Source organism: Dioscorea cayenensis, chromosome 5 (assembly GCF_009730915.1).
Source record: "Dioscorea cayenensis subsp. rotundata cultivar TDr96_F1 chromosome 5, TDr96_F1_v2_PseudoChromosome.rev07_lg8_w22 25.fasta, whole genome shotgun sequence".
NCBI classification, from domain to species: Eukaryota; Viridiplantae; Streptophyta; class Magnoliopsida; order Dioscoreales; family Dioscoreaceae; genus Dioscorea; species Dioscorea cayenensis.
Genome location: NC_052475.1, coordinates 30,441,753 through 30,469,693, shown reverse-complemented (window position 1 = coordinate 30,469,693; position 27,941 = coordinate 30,441,753). Strand labels below are relative to the sequence as shown.

The following is a 27,941-nucleotide window of genomic DNA, read 5'->3' as shown; positions in this document are numbered from 1 at the left end:
CATTGAAGTTTGAGGATGTACTCCAGCGCTTCGTTTCGGAATCATCGATCTCTTTCTGTGGACTATGTACACCTACCAACCAAAACCATTACACATTTCTCAAATCCATCGTTGCCTCTGTCTGACTTTTTCCTCTGTGTTTCTCTTCAGCCATGAGCTTCATCTCCTGAGGCTAAAGATCTCATTTTTAGCGTTTGTGGCATTGTCTCCTGTTAATTCCCACCTACCAACCAAAACCATTACACATTTCTCAAATCCATCGTTGCCTCTGTCTGACTTTTTCCTCTGTGTTTCTCTTCAGCCATGAGCTTCATCTCCTGAGGCTAAAGATCTCATTTTTAGCGTTTGTGGCATTGTCTCCTGTTAATTCCCATGGCCAGCGCTTCTGGACTTGTTTTTCGTCCTCCCAGATGCTTCACTGCGAGAAATTTTGCTCCTTTTTGTGTTTCACGATCAGGATTACTCCTCCGATGCTGCGCCGCCGGGGAGCAGGCCTTAGGGGCCTCCATTTCTAAGCCTCGAATTCCAAGGTACTGCCTTTTTTTAATCCTTTTTTTTTGGATTACGAATGGCTTTCTGATCCTTTTTTGTTATATAAGGTCTGATCTTGATGTTATGTTTGTGGGTTCAATGTGATTTGATCATTTCAAAACTTCGTTGATTATGTAAATGTTTGTCTTTGCAATCAAGGTCTTATGCAGTGGAGTTGGTTCATGGATTAAAAATTATTTTGCATATGTCGGATTCAAGCATGCAAGGATTGGTTGTTTTGATTTTCTTACAGAATGGAGAATATTGATGAACTGAGCAAGTGTTTGAAGTTGGTGAGATTGATTTGCATCTGGAAAGACGGTTTTTTGTGGATTTGTTAGGAATTTGGTTTCTATTTTCTGTTTTGAACATGAGGAATGCAAAGGCTCACACAGCATGCATGAAACTTCTTATAATTTTTGTTTATGCTGAGTGATACATTGTTGAACATTAATTTCGCTGAAGCATGTCTAGTACCGTATGTGATTCATTGTAAAAGAGGCTTATCTCACCAAAGTTTACTATCTTTTTCTTTATTACAACCCTGTTGTTATTGTACATGCTAAATACTGATTGATATAATTTAGTCTTATTGATTAATGGCATGAGTCTGATTATATGTCACTGGAAAATGCTTTTGGTACTTGAACACATGACATTTCATCAATCTCATCTGAGCTTTTAAATTCAATATGGAACTCTTCAGGCTTGTTGGCATGGGTTCTAAGATTGTTGGATGTGGTTCTGCTGTACCAAATCTTCTCATCTCTAATGATGACCTAGCACAAATTGTGGAAACTTCAGATGAATGGATTTCAGTTCGTACAGGAATCCGTAATCGTCGAGTTCTTACAGGTACCATTTTGTCAAAAATTCATACTTACGCTCTAATTGCTGTTTGTAACCTAGATATCAACATTGGTCATTGTTCATGGAAAATCATTTGCCTCCCTATAGAACTCAGTAAACAGCATTTTTCTTCTACTTCTGATGAGATTTTACAATATGGAAGCCCTACATCAAGTTCTCTGTATTCATAGTGAGATATATGTGCTCATACTTGTGAGAATGTTGCCATTGATAGGGGATGAAACTTTGACTGGGCTGGCTGTAGAAGCAGCGAAGGGAGCGCTTCAGATGGCTGAAGTTGAGTCCGACGATGTTGACCTCGTCATAATGTGCACATCAACTCCAGATGATCTTTTCGGAGGTGGTGGCCAGGTATGCTCGATATTACATTTTTCATGTATGATATTGCTAATTTTGATGCAAGTAAATATACCTAGATCCATGTACTGCATTGTTCCCCTATTTTGTACGGATGGGTGAAAGTAGCAAGCTGATATTTATATGTGATGATGCTTCTTCCTCCTAATCCATAAAGACATGATTTTCCACTTGCCAGACAAGATGTATGAATGAAGATCAAATACTTCAAGGAGTAATACATGTCAAGTTATTTTAACTTGAAAAGGGAATAAAGCGGTCACAAACTCAATCGGAGGACTGTCAGAGCACTAATTGTCAGAAGTTTTTATTTTCATTTGCTTCTTGGCATAAGACATGAATTTTGATGAACATTTGGATGGTGCTGAAGCACTTTGCATGTTGCCCTTGATGCCATGTTTGAGTTGTATAGAACCTTGGTCACTGATCAAACTAGAGAATGAAACTGTATTATTCATTGAATGGATTTCCTCACAACAGGTAAAGTTCTTGTAGATCATTAAAAAATATATATATTTTGGTCATGAGAGCGGGATATTTGTATTCATAGAAGATTAACGAGACAATTTTATTTTCTCCAGTCCTCTTCTATGTCAGAAATTATTGCAATCATTAGACAATACTTTCTCTATTCTGGCTTTGGTGCTTGCCTTTTGCTGATCGATGGACTTTGGTGTTTTCTTTGTCTTGTATTCAGATGTCTTATATTTGATTAGTTCTTGTCTTGGCTTATAATTGAGCAGGTTCAAAGGGAGTTGGGGTGCAAAAATGCATGGACTTTTGACATCACTGCTGCATGTAGTGGTTTTGTTGTGGGCCTAATTACAGCAACTCGTTTCATTAAGGGTAACCTACTTAGTGATCTTCCAGGTTTATTTACTGTTTTCTTCACAGTTATAATCAGAGCTTCTTACTTACCTGCAGGGGGTGGCTATCAGAATATCCTAGTCATTGGTGCAGATGCATTATCCAAATATGTGGATTGGACTGACAGAGGTACATGTATTCTCTTTGGTGATGCTGCCGGTGCTGTATTAGTCCAGGCAAGAGTTTTCCATGATGCTGTTATGCTTAATGATTTCTGATTTTGTTTGGAAATTCATTTCATTTCATTCCATTCCATTTTCATTTGGCTCATTTACTCTTATGTTGTTTCTTGGTATTAAACTATGGTGAATTCGTGATTGAAACCACACCACCTAAACCATGGTTTTTATTATTTTTGATGCTCAAACTCCTTTCCTGGGAAGCTCTTAAAGGATGAATGACTCTATCCTTGATCAGTTTCATTCTTTGCTTTGTAAATTACAAAAAAAAAAAACCAAAGTAGGCACACGACGTCCATGCTTTATACTCCATTGTTTCAGGCTGGCATAAATGACATAGTCAGTGATGCTAGTCCTATGTTATTAATTAATTTTTATCATGCGTTCTCAAATGCTGGGAAATTCCTTTTCACAAGTGCAACATTATGCAGGCCTGCGCCAGTGAGGAAGATGGGTTACTTGGATTCAACTTGCATAGCGATGGCCATGGGCAAAGGTGAGAAATTTCTCTTGAAACTTATATTCCAATGATTACTCTGGATTGAAGAGATCACATATCACATCATGGTTATATTTCAGGCATCTAAATGCCATAGCCAAAGATGATAAAAATGAGCTGACCTCAAACATGAATGGTGCACCACTGTTCCCTCCAAGGAAATCATCCTATTCTTGCATCCAAATGAACGGGAAGGAAGTTTTCCGCTTTGCTGTTCGGTGTGTGCCGCAGGCTATCGAAGCGGCACTTGAAGAAGCTGGCATTGCTAGTTCCAGTATAGACTGGTTGTTACTTCATCAGGTAAGTGACTTTGAATTCAGACTGCCTGTTGTTTGAGTGTTAATTTTGAGTGGAGAGAATGGTTTTTGCAGGCAAATCAACGTATAATAGATGCGGTGGCAACACGGCTGCAGATTCCATCAGATAGAGTCATAGCTAATCTGGCCAACTACGGCAATACTAGTGCTGCATCGATCCCACTGGCATTGGCTGAGGCTGTTAGGGGTGGAAGAGTGAAAGCCGGTGATACCATTGCGACTGCTGGCTTTGGAGCTGGACTAACATGGGGTTCGGCAATCATCCGGTGGGGGTGAAACTTACTCATGCACTGAATGGGCATGCTTGATGATATCCTTTCAAGATTGCTTTTTGTTCTCGCATCACTTTGACGTAGCTTTATGTGCTTTGTTAAGGCTAACCATTCTTATATTGTCAATGGACGCTGAGCAATCTTACATTATGAGTTATTTATAATAAAACAGAAATGAATACTTTAGCTTTTTCCTTACCATGTGCTTTTGGAACAAAAAAGGAGATTAAAAACTCATTAAAAATCAGCAAGCAACCTCTAACTTAAATGGACTAGGATTCCATGAATCAAGAAAGATAAAAGACGCTGGAGAACATCCACAAAATCTAGTACATATGTAGGCAATACATCATTGAAGTGGACCAGTAGAACAGATAGACACAAAGGTATCTCAGACTGTTGATGTAACAGGGAATATTACAGCTTCAGTGGATAAAAACATAAGATCATCCTATCATTAAAGGGCTTGTTTTACCACACAGGTCTGCTTTACAAAAGCCATGTACAAACCGTGCAAAAAGCTACAGAGCAGGAGCTTTGATGAATTGCTCAGGAATCGTCCTCTTCGCCATTTTCATCTTCATCTGGAACTTCATCATCGTCACAATCTGTGTCCTTCTGAAAGTGCACAACGCTCACATTTAGCAAATCATCAAGTAATCTCAGGATTACATTGGAGGGTAATGACACGTTCCTCGTGGAAATTATTGATCAAATGTTTTCACAAGTACTAACTAGTGTGCCAAGAATATCTGGTTTGAAAAACTTTTGCCCGGTTGTTCTTTTATTTTGTCATAAATATAAATATGTTCACGTTTAAAAAATAATAAATAAATAACCCAATAATCTACTGCAACAACAGTTCTGCAATAAGAAACTAAAAAGCTAATACTGAAATCCAAAATTGAGCGCAAGTTACCTCATCATCATCTGCATCTGCATCTCCCTCTCCCTCGAAATCTTCCTCATCTGCCTCCTGTAAGAGGATAGTGCAACAACATTATGATAAATTTCAAGGTCAACATAAAGTAGAAACTTCCCTAGTTAAGGAAAGAAACTCAAAATGCAAGAGCATACATTGTTAAAATACTTCAACGGGTTAGGCCACAAATCTTCCTTGATAATCTCCGCCACCTACAAGATATATCTTCCTATGTCAGAAACCTCATGAAAAACAATGAAAATATGGAAATCCCAGTATAACCCAATTTAGCCACCTGCAATCAAAACCACGCACAAAACAATTGTCTAAAATAGGGAATGATTGCTTGCATAATTCATATATGGAACAATAATAACAAGAAAGCAGGTTTATAGAAAGACATTTCCTGGTTAAGCATTATTATATATGCCAGCCTATCAGTTACTGTGGTTTTAATCAGTTCAGACTAAAAGAGATGAACCAAAATAGACAATATAACTATGGAAACCACCTCATCAGTCATTCCATCAGAATCATTTTTCTGTTGAGTTTCCCCGAACCAGCTAAAGAAACTGCATTTGTTAAGGGAAAAACGAAAAAGACATGATGAGAACAAAGTTCAAGAATGGAAGCTAAGTAAAAAGGTAGTTGATTATGGCCGCAGTTAAAAAAGCAGTAAATAACAGCAACAACCCCTCATAAATGAAACTAACTTCATGTCATGCATCTGGCCGAAAAACTTATGAGCTTCAATTTAGTGCAAAAAAGGATAGTAGCACCTTAACCTAAAATGCTAGCATAATAATGTACTAAGCAAGACTATTTTTCGGAAGTTAAGAAACCAAAAAAGTTACTCAAGGTGTGATAAAAGAAGCACCATTTGCTCAAAAACATTAAGTTCTTCTGTTTACCACTATTGTCCACGGAAAAAATATTTGTGAAAGCTTGTGCTGCTTCAAATAATTTAACACAAAAATTCCTAGTACAAAAAATTTCAAAATATTTGGTTTCTCCCGTTTTTGAAGCACTAGATATTCAAGTATAATGTGTTTTAGAATGCTATGCAAATAACCACAAGTAAATCAACCATCACTCCATCTTCACTACAATCAGCACTATCTCAAGGAGGTTACCAAATTATCCCTCAACAAAACTCTTGAACTAAAAATGAAGCCATGTTCTCTCTTCAAAGATTAATGAAAACATTTTACAAAAAAAGGCCAACCTTTCCTCTGCTAATGGCCGTTTTGAACCCTTCTTCTCAAGACCAGCACTATTGGCAATATCCTGTAGGGCTCGTGGGGAAGAGTAACAAATATTTTACACTAAACAGAAATGTATCAGAAAGAATGACATTGTGTTTTAGAAATGATTGCCCATACCACACCATCCTTCCACTTAATCTCTGTACCAGTTATGTTAGTAGTTCCCTCATCAAGGAAGGAGTATGTCTTTGTAAGCTTTGTGTCTTCAAAGAACGGATTGGGGGAGAAGTTCTGAGAAAAACATGTAAGCAAAATGAATTAAGAGATCATCATGAAAAGAAAGAAGAAAAAAGGCACCTGCTAAAATATTGGCCAATAATAACACAATAGACTTACAAATATGATTGAGTAGCCCGATTTTACATCTTTAGAGTCTTCGACATCTATGGACACCAAGTATCTGAAAACCTTCATTAAGAGGAAATAATTAATTAAGAAAGGGGTGATTGACCAAATACAATTCTGTCAATACGTAGCTTGCTTGGATGTTTTACGAAACAATTATCCACTAACTTGATTGGGCATATATTCTGTCAACACTACATTACCTTTTGATCTTCCTCGGTTAAAAGCCCACCAAGGGCAGGATGACTCAAGAACTGCAATATAATTTTTACGCAACAGAATGAGGCAATATTCACAAAGAAGAGAGATGAATTTAAATTTAAATACATAAGCAAATAACCAGGAGGGATTAGTCACTTACTGCAGTTAACCAGAAGTCTGGAATGGCTCGGATGATCTCATCACGTTTACTATAGACAGGTCTACGCAGCTCATTATATTTCTGCTCCACCTCCAAAACCTTTTCACTAGTTTCCTCATTGACCTATGACGATCACAAAAGAACCTTGATAGTAGAAACATGTGAAATATATAATTTGATGACAATGCTCAATAAAGAACTAAGAATCAAAGTAATCATGCGAATGAGATAAATCCCCAGCCGACTGATGCATGTCATAACTTCTTGTATATTACTCAGCTCATACAAATATTAAACAAAAAAGGTCAGCCATATGTAGGCTTAAGCATTTACCTATAATACATAGGGTCACAAGGCAATAAAATGCAACTCAATGAAATATCAAATGACAAGTGAGCCACTAATTCAACAGCATTCCATGTACAAAACCCAACATAACCACACAATCACTTCAAAAGAACCCACTTAAATCTTCTGAACAACAAACATACCATAAAGGGCCACCTCCCATGGTCAGTTCAGGTAAGTAATGACGAAAGACTGTCTCCTACCAACAGATGTTGATCATGAAGCCATAGTAAAATGCAAGTCTAATGTTGCAATAGAACAGCTTTTTCTATTAGTTAACCAATGCTGAAGGAAAATAAACCAAATTCACAAGCTCTTGTTTTGCTTCAATCTATGGCATGGAGCTCATCACTCTGTCAGATTTTTTTAGGCAATGCCGCTAATTACAAGCTCTTTCTGTCATTCCTGGCGCCCCTTTTCAATTTAGTGATACAATCAACTACACAAAAGACCATCAACAATCATGTATTCCCCAACAGCAAATAAAAGAGAAAAAAAAAAAGAAACAGAGATGGAAGAACGATGTTTGCATTGCAAAATACAGTCATTCCAGGAGCACTAATAATTAGATCTTCGTTTATAAACAATACATCAGAGGTATCAAGAAAAAAAAAACTCCTTTATATCCGCAAAACACACTACAAACGAATTGAGGGTATCAAACTATGAACATATATCTCCCAAAACATAGATTTGTCCATATTCACCACATCAATTCATGATAATCAGGAAACAGGCAGAAAGACACGAAATCAGCATAACACCCCACTAAAAAAATCCACCTTTCAACAAACAAATTGATTCAAAACACAAAAAAACGAGGAAAAAAAAAAACTAAAATAAATCAATTACCCTATCGAGTTGGTCCTGGATCTCCTGGAGCTTCTCGATGGAGAGAACGAGCTCTCCATCAACGTTTTCGGAATCCTCCTCCACAACCTTCGACTTCTTCCCCTTGTCCGCCACCATGTTTCCCAAACCCTAACCCTAATTCCTCCCCGGAATTCGATCGCCGGAAAAGAAAGAGTGAGAGAAAGGGTTTTGGGTTTAGAGCCCCGGGAGAAGCGATCCCGTCCTTGTTTATATATCACTGATAACGTCACCGCAGGTGCGAATACCTATTTTCTCCCTATAGTTTATCGCTCATCTGAACATGATCGACCGTCAAGATTGGCTAATCTTCCCACTATCTCGGCACAAATTGTTTGCTAAATATCACCCATGGTGACTGCACTGACCTTAGCTTGTGGGGGGCCCTCGGCAACCCTAGAGAAGTGAGAAATAGTTGTCGGGATTAGTGTTATTAGATGATGATGCATTATGGAGCGTTGGATCTCTGGACTAAAAAAAAAGAGCTTCCTGAATTTTGAACTGTTTTTTGTTAGTGATTTGATTCCCTCTTTTAAGTTTTTAACTGCCTTAATCTTACTCAATTATTGCCATGAATTGTTTTTAAAAAAATTCATATTATCTTAAATTTAACTTATCAGTAATATTGAAATAAAAAATTTGGAAAATATCTTAAAATATTGAAAATATTTCAATAATTATTTGTTTAGATATCAGTCAAACATAAAAAAGATAAACCTTATCAAAAGAGCATAATAATCAAGTTTGTGTTTCATAAGAACCAGAATTCGAAGTAAGTTAGAAGTTAGAACTCCCTCACATTAATTAATGTACTTCCATCCATCAATATAAATACAAAATATAGGCCTAAAAGTCTTAGTAGATTGTGAGAGTTAATTTCTCTATTGATCAAAAGTTCATACGATGGAGGAAGGCATGACAACATTGGAAGAGCTACAGGGTAATCTAAAGAAGGTCATTGAAGGGTTGAACAAGAAGTTAGAGGAGGATCCGAATTATCATCCGCAGTTAAACTCTGACAACGTGATGGGATCCTACACTACGGCATACCATATATGCACAGCCAACAGCGACGACTTGTATTCATTATACAAAAATTTGCTTTGTGATTACATTAATGAGACTCTGTTATCATGTTTGAGTATAAAACATGATGAATTATTTTTGAAGGAGTTTATTAGAAGATGGAAGAAGTATAAATTGATAGTAGGGAAGGTTTCCAAAGCCTTTATTTATCTAGAACGTTTCCATATAGTAAGAAAGAGCCTTCCAAACCTTGGTGAAACTGGGACTCTTTGTTTCAAAGATTTGGTTTACAAAGACAAGCGTGAGAGAGTGAGAGATATTGCTGTTTCAATGATTGATGAAGAACGTGAAGGGTTGAAGATTGATAGAGCTTTAATGAATGATACTATTAATCTTTTTGTTGACTTGGGGATTGACAACAAGAAGGATTCCTATTGTTTATACAGGGGGGATTTTGAAGATCAAATGATTGAAGATAGTGGAGATTATTATAGACATAAAGCTTCAATGTGGATGGTGGATTATTCTTGCTCAGAGTTTATGGTGAAGGCTGAGAATTGTTTGAAGGAGGAGGAGGAAAGGGTTTTGCACTACCTGCAAGCTACACCGAAGGAGAAACTCCTGGGGAAAGTGGAGCAGGAGTTGTTGGTTGCACCTTTAAACCAACTTTATGAAGATGAAGATTCAGGATTGATTTCTTTGCTTCGGGATGACAAGGTTGATGATCTTGCAAGGGCTTATGGTTTGTCTTCTAGAGTTATTGATGGTTTAGTTCCAGTTTCACAGGCATTCAAACAGTATGTTACTAGTGATGGCATGGAATTGGTTAACAAAGCAGAAGAGGATGTAAGCAAGATGGGAAAAGAAATGTCGTCGTCGTCGGTGTTGCAAGATCAACAAGTTGCCTTGATTGGAAGGTTCATTGAGCTGCATGACAAGTATCAGTCTTATGTCAAAGGTTGTTTTCAGAGTGATCATATGTTTTTTAAGGCTCTCAGTGGAGCCTTTGAGACTTTTCTGAATAAGTCTGTGGCTGGGATTTCGATTGCCGAGATGATTTCAGTTTTCTGTGATCGCAAGCTGAAGAAAGGAAGTGAAAGCAATGAATCAGTTGATGCTACACTTGAAAAGGTGGTTAAATTGTTGATGGATGTCTATGACAGAGATATGTTTGCTGAATTTCACCGGAAAAAACTTTCACGTAGATTGCTGTTTGATAAGAACGATTCTGATGAGCAAGAGAGAAATTTCCTCTCAACTTTGAAAGAACATTTTGGAAGGCAATTTACTTCAAAAATGGAGGGCATGGTCACAGATTTAGCATTGTCCAGAGATAGCCAAACTAAATTCATAAGCCATCTTCAGGACAAGGTTGATGCTAAGCCAGGATTTGATTTCTCAGTTACTGTTCTCACATCTGGATTCTGGCCAACCTACAAAACTTTTAATCTCAACCTTCCTCCTGAAATGCTCAAGTGTGTGGAAGCCTACAATCAGCACTATCTTGCCACAACCAATAAAAGAAAACTTACTTGGTTGTACTCATTAGGAACCTGCAACATCAAGGCACACTTTGAGCCTAAAACAATGGAGCTTAATGTTACCACCTTCCAAGCTTGTGCTCTTCTCTTGTTCAACTCCTCCCCAAGATTGAGTTATTCAGAGATTAAAGATCAGCTTGACTTGAGTGATGATGACTGCAATCGACTGCTTCACTCCCTTTCATGTGCCAAATACAAGATCCTCAACAAAGAACCAAATACGAAAACCATCTCAAAGACGGATTACTTTGAGTTCAACTCAAAGTTCACAGATAAATTGAAAAAGATCAAGATACCTCTCCCTCCAGTGGATGAAAGGAAGAAGATAGTTGAAGGTGTCACAAAAGACCGGCGGTTTACCATAGATGCTGCTTTAGTCCGCATTATGAAGAGCCGCAAAGTTTTGGGCCATCATGAATTGGTCACACTATGTGTTGAAGCTCTTGCTCCTTTATTCAAGCCTGACTTCAAAGTCATCAAGAAGCAGATTGAAGATTTGATTACCAAAGATTATTTGGAAAGGGACAAGGAGGACAGCGATACTTATATATATATGGCCTGATTATTGTTCTACCTTCATTAGTAGTCATAGTTTTTGTTTTTTTCTTTTTATGTTTTTTTGTTGTTTTAACAATTATGGCAAGTTCCGTCTCACAAGTGTCTAGTAGTCATGGTTTTTCAAGTTATTATTTTTGTCTTAGGTTTTAAATAAATTTTGTAGATTTTTATTCTTAACATCTTCCCTTAATAAATACAATTTAGATTATCATTTTTCTTTTTCTTTTTTTCTTTTTTTACAATAATTATAAACTTAACAAATCAATATATTAATGTAAATAAATAGAATAAAAATAAAAGAGTTAAATCTTACAAGTTTTAAGTAACAAGTATTATATACAACACCTATCCTCCCTCATCCAGCCATAGGAGGTTTGAGTAGTAAAACCCCATTACTACTATTGTGTTCAGTACAACTCGAATTTAAAATTTTTGAAATGTTTCACACTCATTTTTTTTATATAATGTGATCAATATCATTGCGCCATGACCCCTTTGATCGTGTACAAAATATTCAATATTTATTATTTTCATCACACAGGAATCAAGTATAAATTAGAATTTCCTCATCAATTAAGGTATTGATTTGCAGTGTCTCAAAGTTTACAAATGAATTTACTCAGCATAAATAAATATGTACAGTCAATCATGGTTTTCCCAAGTGAAGTCCCCCAATGGTAAAGAGAATCCTATTTTCCATATATATATATATATAGAATACTCATATATATATATATATATATGAGTATTCTATATATATATATGAGCCTGTACGAGGAACAATCAATGCAAAGTTATAGTTGGGGTTGTTCTATTTTTTGAAGCCAATGTTTATTTTAATTTATTTAATTTATTTATTATTTTAGGTAATATAGAATACTATTTCACCGTGAAACTATGTTATTTTATGGTGTATAAAAAAAATTATTGTAATGGAGGAGTGGAGCGGTGGCGGTATCGAAATTTGAATATTATGTTTATAGATTCATTTTTTTCACTTTTTGAACATTTCTCAATATGTCTTAGTTATCTGGTAATCTCTAAAATATTAAAAATTTTATATAGAATCTCTACATTTTTTTCATGTATATCATTAATGTTCAAATATTTTATTTGATAAATTAAATCTTGAAGTTATATTTGGCGACACATGTTTTATGGTGTGGTTTAAATGATGGTGTTTGTTTTCCATAAATTTCTTAGGAAGGTAGGTAGAGTTCAAGATTTGATGAGACTTGGTTTTTTTACTAATGAGCCTTGTAATTAAGTCTTAAACAACAATTATATGACTAGTAATGTGGATCCCCAGTGGGAGAAATAGTATTTTCTCTTCTCTAAGGTTTCATGTCAAAAGTAGGGGTGGACATGGGGTCAGGTCGGGTTTGGGTAAATTTGCTAGACTCGAAATATACTAACCCATATATTCGAAATTTGGTGAGCCAGTATTCAGCCAAAGTGTTTTGATCCAGACCCCGACCCATTTGATTGTCATTAGGGCCTGGGCCCAATTTTAACCCGACCCAAAAATAAATAATTTTTTTATGAAATAATTGAAATAACTAAAGCGAAACTACTACTACAACTCTAAAAATTTTTTTCAAACATTTAAAAAAATACAACACAAGTATTATAAATGTTTACTCTTTTTCAAGTCTATTACTATTATATATATAATTATATATATTATAAATAATATGTGATATATATATTATTTATTTATTCAGGGTCGAGTCGGATCGGGTCGGGTCAAAATTCATCGACTCAAACCCACTGAAATTTAATCAGTAAAACATTTGAGCTCAACCCGGGTTTTTAGGTAACTTTCTAAAGCCCAGTCCCTGTATTTTTTGGGCTGAGTTCGGGCCAGCCCATGGGTCGCCCGGCCCATGTCCACCCCTAGTCAAAAGTATCATTGTAACTAGTTCTTCAATATGAAATTCTAACTCTTATTTGGACTAGAGATTTGTTGTACTTACCGTGTTATCAATGAAATAAAATTAGTAGTTCTGAACCTTCCATTTTGCTTTTTGGTGTAAAACTCTAGCAAAACTCCAATCATCCCTAAATTAAGAATGAAAATCAAAGTAAATAAATTGACACTAAATTCAAAATATAGGGGATGAATATATATATATATATATATATATTGGGAAAAAAAGATTGGAGAATTTTTTTTTTTTTTTTAGTTTTTGAGCAATCGTACAAACAAACTTTGGCTGAGTGCTTAGAGTGTTGGTTTGACTTGTTAAATGTTACGATAAATCTAAGAGGGGGATTTTTGATAATTTCTTAGTTTTAGTTTTTCAAAAATCTTGCGCGATGGATTTTTAAATATGCTCATTATTTAAACATTTAAAATCATTAAATAATTTTTTTTATTAAAATAAATGTGGATAAATAAAGAAAATAAATTTGATAAGGTGATATGGCCATCTAAACAAAACATGTGTTTTGGAACTCAACCGTGCTTTAAATTTAATTAAAAAATGTTGTTAATAACAATAACTTTTAAATATTTATTAATATAATATCCATAAGCATTTTTAATTATCAGCATATTCTATTTAAAATGCAATCCAAGTGGATAACCTATATCTAACACATATAAAGACAATCAAGGGTAAATATAAAATATGTCAATTATTTACAAATACAATTTAAATATAAATATTTTTATGTAAATATCATAAACAAAAGAAAGTAAACTAAAACCGTCTACGACATGTAGGACAAGTCCTACTACGTCCCAGCCACTAAATGATGTAGCTCTCATGAAAGCGATGGTTGCAAGGTAGTGTACAAATATAATCACCCTCAAAATAAGGCACAGTGCATATCATGCACGCTTCTTGCCTCGTACTGCCTTGTACTCGCACCACCCTCAATCCATGTTTGTTAGGAACACAAACAAAGAAAAAAGAGAGGAAAATTTGAAAAGGGGCCTAACCAAAATCAAACAATTAGCTCTTCTTTATAAATTAACCTTTTAGAAATAGAAATTCATTCATTTCAAACCATGGAATTGTTGGAATGATATAGTGAGATAATAGTTCTACATCGGATAAAAAATAAAAGTGTAATAAGCTTATATAGTTCAAGTGGGGTTACACTAATAACCTTAAGGTTTTTGGTATATAGGTCTTCATTTAAATTATCATAGCCCAACCATTAAGCAAAGTCCACTAATACAAATTTTAAATCCAACATGGTATCAGAGCCCATTAACTTTAACGGCAAAAAAAAAGATCCAAGAACTAGTATATAAAAAAGAAGAGAACTCTGAGACTCAAGCCCAGTAAAAGAAGCACAAGCTCAGGCAAAAAGGGCTACTGAGAAACAATATTTTTATGTTTTCAACTTTTTTGGAAACATTTTCAGAACTCTTCCTCTCACCATGAAACCCTATCTCTTCTACTTCCCTCTCACTCTCTCTCTCTCTCTCTCTCTCTCTCTCTCTCTCCTTTTAATATCTAATTCTTTTTATATTTTTAAAAACATATTTTTAATAAAAAATATTTATAAAAATTTATTATGTGGGGTTGATATGTTACAAATTAGTTTATATAATATAAAAATTATATTTTTAAAAAGTATCTGTCAAAATTATTGTTTAACCCTCGATTTTTATAAACTAGGATATAGCATATAATATATATTTGAAAAAAATATTTGTAAAAATATATTGTTTGAGCTATTGATTTGACAAAAAAAAAGTTATGACCATGCCTCTATATTGCCCCTCCTCTCCCTTTATTTTTTTAAAAATCGGATGGATACAATTTGAATACACACACATACATACATATATATATATATATATAAAAGTGTCATAATAATTTTGTGCTAACCACATCTGTTTTTGTTTTTAGTTTTTTAAAATACACAATAGTTAGTGTATCCAAACATTTTTTGTTTTCCAAAAATTAAAAATAAAACAAAACAAAGCAAAAACAAAACAAAAACAAAAAACGGAAAAAACAAAAACGACTCAAACGACCTAAATTATCAAAATGACACATCACACTCTCACTCATCCTCTCTCTCTCATATACATGCATATATCTATAAATAGCATGTATTGATAATATGCTCTTTCAGATAGACAACAATGGCTATGATCACTAAGAAGGCAAGCACATTGGCATTGGTTTTCTTCATCCTTCTTGTCTTATTTTCTTCCTCCTTGCAAGCAAGAAAGCTTATTCATGTTTTCATCCTTCTTGTTTTTTTTTTTGTTTCGTTAGGGCCCCTTCAGAAACTCGCACTTTCTGAGGGGCTTATCAGGAATGCATCTGATATCTTTTGAGTTTGTTCTTAAGCTCATGAATTTATTTTATGCTAGATCAATCTATAAATATGAGTGTTTTTGTATATATTTTAATGGGTTGGAATCACTTTCCATAGTTAATTTGGTTTTTTTTTTTAAAAAAAAAAAAGTTGGTGGACCACATGGAATTAGTTTCTTTGGTCTCATAAAATCACTTTCTATCACGTTAAGTTACAAATATACTCTCCCAATTGAAATAGAAAATTACAAAAATGAATTTTTGTATAAAATACCTTCATCTTCAACGACTAAAACCTAGCATCTCTCTCTCAACCAAATAGCAAGTATCAATTTAACTTCAGAAATTGAGCTAAAAACTAAATTTAAAAATAAATAAATATATAAATACACTGGAAATATGCCGGGAATAATATTAAAAAATAAACAACTATTTATTCTTAATAAAAATGGCCTCAACTCAAATGATATAATATTGAATTTTTTTTTATATTTATTCGGAAGAAATATAAAATGTACAACTAAAATAAATAAGACTTTTATCCTTTTTCTTTTTTATTTATTTCTTTACTTATGGTATTTGACAGGGCACCATGCCTCAATGTTTCGGGCTAGCTTAATCTGTTAGTTTATTTTTTTAATAATAAAATTTTAACTTTTTCATTTAGAAATAGATAAATTATATTAAATAAAAAATTTATCCATATCATCCTTTCAACTTTTTCACTTAATAAAAAAATCCCTAAACTATTACATATTTTTAAAAATCATTTTTTTCTGATACCATTTAAAAGTTTATTTTTTTATTACTTTTATCAGAAATGGCCCTCAACGATTTTAAACGAAAACACAAAATAATAAACAAGAAACTAAGATATTAAACATCAAAAACGTTATATTTTAAATGAAAAAACTTATGTAGTTACACGTAAACATACAATGTTAAATAAAAAATATACTTAATAAAAGAGAAGTACACTTTGTAAGTGGGGCAAAATTAAATTTTTAAATAAAATAAACTGATGGAGGGACTGAAATTAAATAAACAGAAAAAGGAGAGACTGCGGGGGAAATTGAATGTTAAAAGAGTTATAAGGGATATTTGAAAAGTTGCAAGGATTAATAAATAATTTTTCCTAAAAATAATAATAAACCAATCAACAAAAAATAAAGTGTTTTCTTTTCCAATATAATCTTATTTTTTTTCTTAAATATCAAAATAACCCCATGTAAAATTTATTCACGAACATGGGTTTGAAAATATCAAAAAATCAGAAGTGTTCGAAGTGATATCACTTGATTCATTTTCTCTTATTTCAAGGAAATGCCACTTCTCCCACTTCCCCACTTTAGATCGCTTCCTCCCAAATGAATAGGCCCTAAATGATGAGTTGGTCTTTTAAAAATATTAAGATATTGGTTATTTCTCATGCACACCATTCTCTTTTAAGAAATCACAAAAATGAGATTTTTTTTTATTTTAAACTATTTTTAAGTTATTATTTTTAAAAAAATATAATTTTCAACGTATTTATTTTGTAAAAATATGTTATTATTAACATAATTATTTTTAAACAATCACAAAAGTGAAAATTTTTAAACCTTTTTAAGCTATTATTTTTTAATGGTAATTATTTTGAAAAATATTATTTTTGAAAATATTATTATTACTATTATTATTATTATTATTATTTTTTTATTTTATTTTAGGCCATCAAGAATTAGTCGCACAAGGTGTTGAAGTTCTTGCCGCCTTTTTCAAGTTTTACTTTAAACTCATCAAGAAGCAGACTGAAGATTTGATCGTCAAAGAATTCTTGGAAAGGGACAAGAACTGCATTGCATATAGTCTATATAGATATGTAGCCTGATTATTGTTCTACCTTCATTAGTAGTCATAGTGTCGTTATTTTTTTATTTTTGTCATATTTTAAGTAAATTTTGTAGATTTTTATTCTTAACATCTTTTCTTAATAAATGCATGTTAGATTATTATTATTATTATTATTTTACAATAATCATAAACTAAACAGTTCTATTCAATGTGCAACAAAATAAAATAAAATAAAAGTTATATCTTATAAGTTTTCTAATTTATTATTTTTTTAAGTAGTAAGTATTACATATATCACCATGCGTCCTCATTTGGGAATACGGGATTTGAGTAGTAAAACCATATCTAAAGGCATGGACCTCTTACTATCACAATATCGAGTGAAACTCAAAATTGAGACTTTTTAAATGTTTCACATTTGTATTTTACAATAAAAATAGTATCATTGGGCTATGCGCCCTGTGCAAAATATTCAACACTCGATATCATAATTTCCTTAGCAATTAAGGAATTGATTAGTCCTATCTTTTTGTAGTGTATCAAAGTTTAGAAGTGAAGTTAATCTGTAGAAATAAATACAATTAATCACAATTTCCTCAAGCCCAGTCCCCCCTCCCCCCAAGTGGTAAAGAGAATCTGGGTGTGAAAATGTTAGACAAGTGAAATTCCGATACTATCCTTAATTAAGTAAAAACAATTTTCTTTATCTTTTTTTGCTTTTGAAAACCCTAGAGCAAAACTCCTCCCTTTTTCTTTCCTTTCCAAAATGCTAGGGCAAGAGGGATCACTCCTTGAATTTTTTCTGATATTTTTTTTACTTTTCAAAGTTTTTTTTATGGTAATAGATGTTTTTTTGGTTAAACTTTTATCTTTTTAGAACAAGATTTTAGTTCATTTTATGGTTTTAGTGAGTTCATTTGATGTTACAAGGGTTTGGTAATGGGATTTTGACTTTTTATATAATTTTTGTTTTTTTAAATGTTATTAACTGGAGTAATCAAGGACAAAATTGAGAATTTATATAACTTTACATAGATACCTATTCATACTAAACGAAGGAATTAATTTTATATGCATTTCAATTATAATTTTCATTATACATTCCAAACATTGAGTTGTTACTTTGTATGAAAAGTAGTTGTAGGGAAAGACATTACAATGACAAACTTTGCTGGGAAAATCTTTCACTGCAAAGTACCAAATGGCCTGAGGAGCAATCAATGCCGAAGTTATAGTTGGGGTTGTTATGTTTTGTGAAGCCAATGCTTATTTAATTTATTTAAAAAAATTATTATTTTACGTAATATAGAATACTATTTCAATTCGCCGTGAAACTATGTTATTTTATGGGGTATTAAAAAACATTATTGTAATGGAGGAGTGTAGCAACAACGGTATCTAAATTTGAATATTATGTTTATAGTTTTTTTTTTTATTGTTTTTGAACATTTCCAAGTATGTCTTAGTTATATGTCAACCTCTAAAATATTATAATTTTTATGTAAACCCTCTAAAGCTTTTTATGTATATCATTAATGCTCGAATATTTATTTATTTGATAAACTAAATCTTGAAGTTATTTAACAACGCATGTTTTATGGTGTGGTTAAAATGATGCTAGTTGTTTTCCATAAATTAAGTTCTTAAGAAGGTAGGTGGAGTTCAAGATTTGATAAGACTGGTTTTTTAAGTAATGAGCCTTGTAATTAAGCCTTAAACAACAACTATATGACTAAATTAAATTAAATTATTTGAGAAATTAGTGATAGTTTAGTGGTAACTCACGACATAGTATGAAAGGGAGGGAGTGTTCAAAATCTTACCCGGTAGGAGGAATAGTATTTTTTTTCCTCTATAATTACAGAGCTAGTAATTATTAACCTATAATAATTAGTGCATCTTACATGTATGTTTTTTTTAACAATATTTATCTTTTATCAAATAAATAAATAAATTGAGACAATTTAGAAGCAGATAGATCTCACTAATTGCATGGGCCTAATTGACTAAACCAAAAAAACTAAAGATTATTAATTTTAAGCGCAGACATAATTTTATTAGCAAGTGCATAAATATAAGTTATGAAAACTCAAACTCGCTGAACAACCAGAGATTATTTGATCATAATCTAAATAAAGCTATATTTGTTTGAACTCATTTATTAAATACCGAAGTGGGATCAAATTCAAATTTGCACTAATCCAAACTTGCGGAATAACTAAAAATACTCTACATAATTTCCAATGAAGAGATGGTCTTAATTTTATAGGTTCAATGAATATAGAATAACTTGACATAATAGTTTCATGTTATGTATTCTTATCTTGGGTACTTTGTGTTGGATACAATTAATTCTAGCTATGTGGGTATTAATAAATAAAAAAAAATATAAATAAAATAAAACTTTATATTATAAGTGAGAACAACCGATCCCAAATTGAGTAAACATAGATCCAAGACCTATGTATCACTCAGTTTTCTCAAAGTAGATTCGCCACCCTCCGGTGTTTGGTTTTGAACTAGTATCTACTTCTCATGATACAATGGTCTTTAGTTGTAAGGCAACACCACTTACTGCTAACTGAATTATGTGAATTATATCCCACATAACTTATAAATTAGATTTTATGCGATAAAAAAAAAAGAAGATAATTTATTTGTCTTCCAAAGTTGAAAAAAAGAAGCCCTTTATAAAGCCTTCGAACTAACTATTGAAATTCCAAAATTAAAATTTGAAGTTTCAATAGTTATAAATGATCAAAAGTTATTTCCATGCAAGAGTTGTTAAACTTCAAGTTTCAAGAGTTATAACTCTTTAATTTCCATTCAACTTTAATTGAAGTTGTTAAGCTTTTAAGTTTCAAGAGTCACAACTCTTTAATTTCCATTCAACATTAATATTTTTCTAACACTTTTGATTGCTTATTCATTGGCATATCCGGCAACCATCACCCACATCAAAGGAATTTAACATGAATTATAAATTCAATGAGTATAGGATATAAATAAGTTTTTTTTAGAAATAGGCGAAAATTGTATGTGCATAGATGTAAAGCAAGCTCAATAAATATATATGTCCTCACTTTATATGAGTTTTGAAATTCAATCTCAGGTCTTCCACGAACCTAATATCCTATGCAAAAGGCTAAGGGTGCGTTTGGTTCGCGGAATGGGAATGGAATGGGAATGAGATAGGGAATGGGAATGACACTGTAGGAATAGGAATGATATAGGAATGGTAATGAAAACTGTGTTTGGTTGGAAGAATATTTCATTGGGAATGAAAAAAATAGTATGAGGAGAGTATGACAAAATTACTTTTATACCCCTAATATGTATAAATCCAATTACATAAATAATTTTTTTAAAAAAAAGATTTTGAATGTTATTATTAAAAATAATTATTATTATAATTAAATATTTAAATTAAATATCTCATTTTTAATTATTATTAGTTTTTAATTATTTTTAATTAAATATTTAAATAATTAATTTTTTTATAATTAAATCTCAATAAGAGAAAGTGTTACTACACTCTAATTATTATAATTAACAATTTTAGTCAATAATTTTTTTATTTAACTAAAATACATGGATGCAAAAAGTATAATTTTTAATAATTTTTAATTTAATTAAATATCTTTTATGGGCAAAAAAATGTCATTTTTACTTTTTATTATTATAATTATATATAAATAAAAAAATATTTTTTTATTTTAATTATTATATTTAATTATTTAATTTTTATAATTTTTATTTAATTAAATATTCAAAGGGCAAAAAGTGTCATTTTTACTTTTTTATTATTATAATTATATATAACTATAAAAATATTTTTATTTTAATTATTATATTTAATTATTTAATTTTATAATTTTATTTAATTAAATATTCAAAGGGCAAAAGTGTCATTTTACTTTTATTATTATAATTATATATAAATATAAAATATTTTTTATTTTAATTATTATATGTAATTATTTAATTTTATAATTTTATTTAATTAAATATTCAGAGGGCAAAAGTGTCATTTTAAAAGTTAATACTATTCATTACTCCCCAAACAGTGTCATTCCCCCCAATTTTGGGGGGAATACATATGTCTCTACAGTACCACTATTCATTACCTACACATTCTATTCCCATTCTAATAGTTATCCATCCAAACATGGGTATAAATTACTATTGATAATGATTACCATTCTAATAGTGTTTATTACCTCCATCCAAACACACCCTAAATGTCAATAGGCCAAGAGGCCGTTGACATAAATAGATATTTTTAACCATCAACCTATTGTATTTATAATATAATCCTTGTAAATACAAAATGAAATGTAGATATAAAATATATTGAAGTTTTACAAGTACAACTATAATGTAAATATTTATATATAAAATGAATATTTGTGATTTAATGCCTACTATTGCAATTTAAAAAGAAAAAATGAATTTCTTTGGGGAGTTGGTACAAAGGAACTGGGGTTAGTCGTTTGGATTTGTTTCTAGATAATTTTTATTTGAAGTTGAATCTACCACTCTTACAAGAGGTAGTTAGTGTAAATCTACTTGTGACTTGTCAAATAAATTTTTAAAAATAATACAATTATTAAATAATATTTTTTGTAATTGAATAAATTTTCATCTCTATATTTTATTGCATTGGTCAATGTGTACTTAATTATTTTTTTTTTAAAAAATCAATACAACAAGGACTCTTCAACCTGCAATATTCACCACAGATTAATGGCGCTTATAAAAAGTGATCCAACATAAGTGGCGAAAAAAAGTCTTAGGAGACATGAAGCCCTTATTTATTGATTATAATTATAATAATAATTATTTATGAAAAATATGGAAACCAAAACATTAAATTGTCATTAGTTCACAAATAGTAATAACAACCGGACATAATATATATCTCAAGCATATTGATATTTTATTTAATGTTTATAACCCCCGGGTCCACCAACACTAATAGAAAAATCATCCACCCTTGGCACGTTAACAACACCATAATAACCAGATTCACTATAATAAGAAATGATATCACCACCAGGTACAATAAAATCTCCATTTTTATTCACTAATTTTATGTGACTCACTTCACATGCCTTTGATGGATCCAAATTGGGAAATACTCCATTGCCCATTGGTGGACTAGGCTCGTTCAAAGGTGAATATACATATCCATTTGCTTGAACATCATCAGCATCAACTAAGTTATTAAATATTTCTTTGGGCCAATATCCTACAATTTCTTGTTCTCCCATTAGCAAATACCAATTTAATGTTTTTGTATCCTTGCAAAAGTGAAGTAATAAAAGGAATATGTTAGTTTTAAAAAATAAATAAAATAATATTATTATTAATTATTAAAAAATATCATATTGTTTATGTGAAATTTAAATTGAGAGCTTTTGTTTAAAAAAATATTTGTTATTATTTATATTACACAAAATAACAATTTTATTTTCATGTTACAAAATTAGATAAATAAATAATTAAAATTTTATAATTACTATGTTAAATATTACATAATCTATTGTGTTTAGCATGAAAATTCTCTAAAAATATATAAATATTTATGTGTTGTATAAATATCCCTTTATATAATTGTTAAATAAGTAGAAATTTGTTCGAAAAATTAGAAATTGAATTACCTTGTAAATAGTAAGTTTCAGAACACCTTTTCCAGTAGGTAATATCATATCGGGAGCCACACTTTTACTTAATTGGATAAAACCTGAGCAATATAAATTATAACAACCTATTTGTTGATCACCGTCACTCTGAAAAGATTAAATTTTTTTTATCTAGTTTACATATCATAATCATTAGCAAATATTAAAAATAATGAATCTTTGGAAACTTACAGTCCAATGAATATAAAATCTTGATCTTTTATCACCATATTGTTTTGGCACAACCTAAAGTAAACAAATATCTTTTTGATAATGATGAAGTTGGCAAACTATGCTCGGAAAATATCAAATTTAAATTTGTTATGCTAATTTCCATCATTTTAATAACAATAACAACAATAATGTTGTTTGACAATTTTCAAAGAAAATCAAAATCTAACATGTAATTTCATGTCACGATTTTTTATGATTTAACTACAACAATAAGTTACATTATACGATCCAAATGAAACTCGTGGTACTCATGAAAGAACAAATCATAAAATGTTTTTGTAATATTTAAATATAATAGAATATTGGAGCCATTTTTTTTAATTGTCATGATTTAAGAATTTATAAATAACTTGGAAAATGTTTTTAGTATTTTATAATTATAAAGATCGGTGGCATGTTTGCAAGTGTGATAGAGAAGTAAAGTCGAGAAGTAGAGAAAAGCATAAATTAAATCAAAGAAAATCTCAAAATTTCCTTGTATATATATATATATATATACAAAATGGAATAACTTAGATGGATGGGTAGAATTCAACTAGTGCAAATTTTCCAGAAAATTTGAATTTATAAAAGACTTAAAAGTATTTTACTTGTATCACATCTGAAAATTTACCTAATAGTGTGCAATATGTCTTAATAAAACCCTTTAAAATTTCTAATGGCCATTACACTATTAGTTTTATCTATACTTTTTTTTATGACAAAGGCAACAAGTGCAGCTCACAAAAGGCCATATATATATACTCCTAAAAAATAAACTCGTGTTATTTATTACATCTAAATTTTGAATTTTTTTAATGGTGATTAAAGTGAATATTGTTGCATCTAAAAAAATTAATTTAGTTTTATGCATCTCATCTAAAAAATTAGCATTACTGTTTAGAAACTTAAATAAAATACCTTTTTAATAGTATAAAAAATCAATATTTATATAATTTATAATACATTTTAATGTTGTATATGGGGGTAGAGGGGTAGAGGGGCATATATGTAAACAAATCAAATTTTAAAGGATATAACTAGTATTTAGTTTATTGAGTGGTATACCATCAATTAAGAGAATTTTCAAGAGTATAGAGAAAAAAAAATTGTAAATATTTTATATAGTTATATATAATACAATATAAGCTCATGGTTAACTTATGCTAGATCACTTACTTGCCAACCAGAGGATATTGAATTCATATATTCAATGGGGCCAGATACTCCTTTCACGATAAATATTCCCACCGCACTAGCTTGGTTGGTTGAAATATTTAAAATATTAAATACATCCATTATTGACTGAGCTCCATAGTACTTCCAACTCATTCCAGTTATAAAATCAACACCTGCAAACTAAAAAAGCAAATAATAAAATCATATGAATAACATAGAGTTTGTATTTGTATACTGATGTGAAATATATTACACAACATATCTTTAAAAAAAAGTCTAATTTTTTCATACACCTACCATAAGATATTTTGAGATTTCTATTCTATATGAAAAATGCACCATATTTATTGTATACTGTCATAATTGCATCATAAAAACATTAATGTAGTCCAAATTCAAATTCATTTATCAGGATACGTGGATTAAGTTCATTATATATCATATATCATTGATTTATAATTGTTTACCTGTCTGATATTTCCTAAGAGGAAATCCATCATCATTGTAAATTTACAACTTTTAAAATGTCAAAATTTCAAAACCATTATCAATATCAAATCATAAAAAAAATATAATAATCATAATCATAATAATAATCTGATTGTAGTAATAGCAATATAAATTAATTTCTTTGCAATAGATTTGTCCATGATATTTAATCTTTATATTATTTGTTAATAGCATTGCATATGAAGAATCACTCTTAAAATGTAGCTATAAATACTTACATGAGCTTCTGGTGGGTTTGTAAATGTTGTCCTGGTTTGAAAATAACCTTGATGATGTTGATGTACAAGAACTGTTCCTTTTGGATATTTTGTATTTAGACCAATTTTAAACAATCTTTTACTTTTTGGAGCTTCATCAAATATTTCTTTCCGAAACATAGAACTCATCTGCTCACAGGAGATAACAAAGTCTTATTCAAATATTTTTCAATTAAAATCACTTGATATTAGTAATGCAAATATGCGGGTAAATTTTTAAGTGGATATTGTACTATGGTCATTTTTATTTTGAGTATCGAACTTCAATTTGTATCATTTTGATTACTCGGCTTTAATTTGAGTCCACCAAGAGGGTACTAAGGGACTCTGAGAAAAATTTGGTGACATGTACGCCGAATTTGCCATGTTAACACCAATTTGCCATCATCTACATGCGGAGATATACCAAGTCATCAAAGAGAGCCATGTTTATTGACCAGTTTACTGGGGTGATGTAACATGTGTCTTGTCAATAAGAGTGACCACATAGCTCTTTTTAATTATGTATCATGTTCTTGTATGCAGATAATGCGACGAATTGGTGCTGACATGACATCAAATTTTCCCCAGAATCCACTTCGTACCTTTCAAATGAATATAAATTAAAATTACGTGATCAAAATGATACAATTCGATGTTCAAAATGAAAATGATTATAGTATGGTGCTTATTCAAAATATTTATTTAGGGTTTGTGATTGGATAGTTCATTAATGAAAATACTATAAATGATTACTAGGCATTCTTTCCGGTTTCACATCGGAGTTTTTAAAATTGTAAGAGATTTTGAGGTAATATCATATATAAAAAATAATATAATTAAGCAACTCCTAAAATGAAAACTGTTATATACATGATTAGATTTCAAAAGTCTTATTGATATTTATTACACAATAAATAAGTGCAATTAAAGTTTTTCAATTACTAATATCATAAAGTAATATAAACAAAAATTTAAATATTATAAAAATATTAAAATTTGTTCCTTGAATCACTTTCGAAGCAGATTATACATCTATTTTAATAGTATGTATAGATGATAACAATAAAGATCATGAACACCATTACTACATGTGTACTTTTCAGTGTAATTAACTTTCAATCCACTTATTGAATACTACTTAAGATCAATATGTTGAATTTTAGAAAACTCTTTCGCGGAATTTATAAATTAATTAAATTTTAAAATATTATAAAGAAGAATTGAGATAATTTCACCTGAATGGTGTGATTTCTAAGACGAGGATGATCAAAAGCAAGTTGTTTATATATATTGATACAATGAAATATTTCTCCATGCTTGTCCTAAACAATAAAATGCAATGTAAGTTATCGACATATATGAAGTTATAATAATACATATCAAATATAAATCACTAATAAAAATAATTATTTTTAAAACGCTACCTTTGCAACCACTGTTAGAATGGAATGTATTTTCTTCAATGGTTTAAATTAGGCAACTTTGTGAATATATAATTATTATTCTTATTATTATTATTGAAAAGGACAATGGCTAAATACTAACCAATGAAACCTCAGGAAAATCCACACCTAAAGTATCGTCAACCACATAAACACAATAAATCTTGGTAGCTATTTAGCCTATTTTAGCTCTTCAAAGTCCTTTTTCATATCATATCCAGATTTGGCAAGTGCATTTGCACAAAAATTAGGATGATGGAAGGAGACATTTCAAGCTCTATTTTCTAATTCCCTCGTATGACCAATTAAGCTTCCAAGAAGGTGAGTATACAAAGATAATTCATAACTGTTACATGTATTGAGTATATTATTAAAATATAGAAAATTTCAAATAAAATAAAAGAAGCCACATATTTAACAAAGGTTGCTCTCCAAATTCTGAAATATTGAAGAAATGTCAAATATTAAACCAAATAACCCAGAATAAATTTTAACACTTTTATTAACAAAATATATTAAGAAGAATATATAGGTTATACCGTAATAGATCACAAAATATAATATTTTTATCAAAAAAAATTCCTATTTTATGTTAAATAGATTTTGTTTGACTTCCACATAAATTACTAAAAAAAAACCATCATATTTGGAAAAAAAAAATTAACAACATATTTACCTTTATGGTCTTGATAGAAATTTTATTCAAAGAATCCAATCGCCTCCCATATTCCATGTTGTTTAGTGAAACACTTTCAATCCTTCCATTGCTAAGGAAAAGAATAATTAGCACAAAAAACTGCAACAAAAATCCTATTTGAAGATCCATATGTTTCACAAGATTCTACTATACTAAAACATTCTTATATAGTGTTTTCACATAAATGTTATTAAGTTACATATTCATTGTGCAATTATAATCTTATTCCCTATTATTAATACATCTTAAATGTCTTCATTATTATGAATTTATTACATCCGTTGACTAGACGCATAATTTAAATATTTTAAACCATTTAATAATTTTTTTTATTAAAAAATGTGGATTAAATAAAAAAGTTTGATAATAGGTGTCTTAGCTAAGCAAAGAGGATCGGAAAGTCGTTGAGCTAAAAGACGTTTGACCAATTTGTGCTTTATCAACTTCTATATAAAATAAATGTTTACATGTCTAAAGATTTAATACTTCTTACTATTATTTAAAGAGCAAAAATGAAACTTTATTTGTGAGTTGGTGCTTGGAATTAGGGTTTGGTGGTTTGAATTTGTTTTTAAAAATTTAAATGAATAAATAAATATTGTGGTTTCCTAGTTTTGCAAAGTAGGGTTAGAATTTTTTTCCGTTTTTAAACTTTGTGGTTTCTATAGTTAAAAAAACCGTTAACAGTATTAACTCCTCGTTATTTTAAATTGTCAATTTAGTTAAAAAT

The 27,941-nt window shown here is 30.7% G+C and overlaps 3 protein-coding genes across 4 annotated transcripts; 2 read left to right on the top strand and 1 right to left on the bottom strand.

Annotated features, from left to right (window-relative positions):
- Positions 1-70: 70 nt before the first annotated feature.
- Positions 71-4,084, top strand: LOC120261061 (3-oxoacyl-[acyl-carrier-protein] synthase 3 A, chloroplastic-like). Of its 2 annotated transcripts, XM_039268734.1 has the most exons (9): positions 71-180; positions 332-530; positions 1,238-1,386; positions 1,616-1,752; positions 2,502-2,604; positions 2,683-2,801; positions 3,236-3,300; positions 3,384-3,603; positions 3,675-4,084. In XM_039268734.1, exons 2-9 carry the CDS (start codon positions 373-375, stop codon positions 3,894-3,896), a joined length of 1,173 nt encoding a protein of 390 aa, XP_039124668.1. In that variant the 5' UTR covers positions 71-180; positions 332-372; the 3' UTR covers positions 3,897-4,084. The 2 variants fall into 2 exon arrangements, with proteins under 2 accessions (XP_039124668.1, XP_039124667.1); XM_039268733.1 differs by having other exon boundaries at positions 71-530.
- A 67-nt stretch (positions 4,085-4,151) lies between these two features.
- Positions 4,152-8,204, bottom strand: LOC120261060 (NAP1-related protein 2-like). Its single transcript, XM_039268732.1, has 10 exons — positions 7,986-8,204; positions 6,786-6,908; positions 6,628-6,678; positions 6,416-6,487; positions 6,197-6,310; positions 6,040-6,101; positions 5,326-5,386; positions 4,970-5,026; positions 4,812-4,868; positions 4,152-4,510 (listed from the first exon to the last, which is right to left on the bottom strand). The coding sequence occupies exons 1-10, from the start codon at positions 8,100-8,102 to the stop codon at positions 4,442-4,444; spliced, it is 783 nt and encodes a 260-aa protein (XP_039124666.1). The 5' UTR covers positions 8,103-8,204; the 3' UTR covers positions 4,152-4,441.
- A 702-nt stretch (positions 8,205-8,906) lies between these two features.
- Positions 8,907-11,132, top strand: LOC120260260 (cullin-1-like). Its single transcript, XM_039267702.1, has one exon. It carries the CDS (start codon positions 8,907-8,909, stop codon positions 11,130-11,132), a length of 2,226 nt encoding a protein of 741 aa, XP_039123636.1.
- Positions 11,133-27,941: the final 16,809 nt, after the last annotated feature.

What these genes read in the sequence shown, in the direction of transcription:
- LOC120261061 (XM_039268734.1), top strand. Translation starts at nt 373, where the DNA reads ATGGCCAGCGCTTCTGGACTTGTTTTTCGTCCTCCCAGATGCTTCACT. An exon ending in TCTAAGCCTCGAATTCCAAG is followed by an intron (nt 531 to 1,237) that starts GTACTGCCTTTT and finishes GGAACTCTTCAG; the next exon opens with GCTTGTTGGCATGGGTTCTA. An exon ending in AGCGATGGCCATGGGCAAAG is followed by an intron (nt 3,301 to 3,383) that starts GTGAGAAATTTC and finishes GTTATATTTCAG; the next exon opens with GCATCTAAATGCCATAGCCA.
- LOC120261060 (XM_039268732.1), bottom strand. Translation starts at nt 8,102, where the DNA reads ATGGTGGCGGACAAGGGGAAGAAGTCGAAGGTTGTGGAGGAGGATTCC. An exon ending in TCCAGGACCAACTCGATAGG is followed by an intron (nt 6,909 to 7,985) that starts GTAATTGATTTA and finishes TGATCGTCATAG; the next exon opens with GTCAATGAGGAAACTAGTGA. An exon ending in TAACCGAGGAAGATCAAAAG is followed by an intron (nt 6,488 to 6,627) that starts GTAATGTAGTGT and finishes CTCTTAATGAAG; the next exon opens with GTTTTCAGATACTTGGTGTC.
- LOC120260260 (XM_039267702.1), top strand. Translation starts at nt 8,907, where the DNA reads ATGGAGGAAGGCATGACAACATTGGAAGAGCTACAGGGTAATCTAAAG.